This window comes from Arachis ipaensis, chromosome B03, assembly GCF_000816755.2.
Source record: "Arachis ipaensis cultivar K30076 chromosome B03, Araip1.1, whole genome shotgun sequence".
Classification (NCBI taxonomy): domain Eukaryota; kingdom Viridiplantae; phylum Streptophyta; class Magnoliopsida; order Fabales; family Fabaceae; genus Arachis; species Arachis ipaensis.
In genome coordinates, this window is record NC_029787.2 from 45,837,629 (window position 1) to 45,838,227 (window position 599).

The 599-nt window shown below is 30.2% G+C and overlaps 1 protein-coding gene across 2 annotated transcripts in view; it reads left to right on the forward strand.

Moving 5' to 3' along the window:
- LOC107630491 (protein Brevis radix-like 4) overlaps nucleotides 1-599 on the forward strand; it is a 7,724-nt gene that overhangs the window by 1,120 nt on the left and 6,005 nt on the right. For both annotated transcript variants that reach the window (XM_021118861.1, XM_016333634.2), the window contains exon 3: nucleotides 1-64. This exon is cut by the window's left edge and continues 253 nt beyond it. In XM_021118861.1, the coding sequence (XP_020974520.1) occupies nucleotides 1-64 (64 nt within the window). The remainder of the gene's footprint in view (nucleotides 65-599) is intronic.

Here is a 599-nt window from a genome sequence, read left to right on the forward strand (position 1 = left end):
GCGTCTTGATCACGTTCGTGTCGCTTCCCCGTGGCGGGAACGACCTCAAGCGCATACGATTCAGGTGCGCGTATACGTATATTATATCCGAAAAAACTCGAACGCATGCTTTTGTTGTCGTTTGCCTGGTTTTTGTTGCCGTTTTGTGTTGTATATTGTGTGTAAGGAATTTTTTAGGGATGGTATTTGATAGTGACTGTTCATTAAGGTGAACGTGGTGCTGGTCGATGTTATCGGAATCGCCACATTTAGTGCTATTATTTATTAATTTATTAAAAAATAATATAAAATCATCAAAATTGTTTTGGCCATTAATTTGTTATTTACTAAAGTATGTTATTGGACTTCTTTAAGTAAAGAAATTGAGTTTATAGTTGAGTTTATAGTTAAAAGTAATGATAAAAAATAATGAATTTTGATGATCTTCTAAAAATACTTTTTATTTATTAATTATTAAGTAATCTCTAGAATAATATTTTAACATGAAAAATAATATAATTTTCTTAAATATTATCTAATATTAGCCACTACTTAGTATCCTGTTACTACTGCTGTATTTATGTTAAATTATGGGGAATGGATATGGTCAAATGTCACTT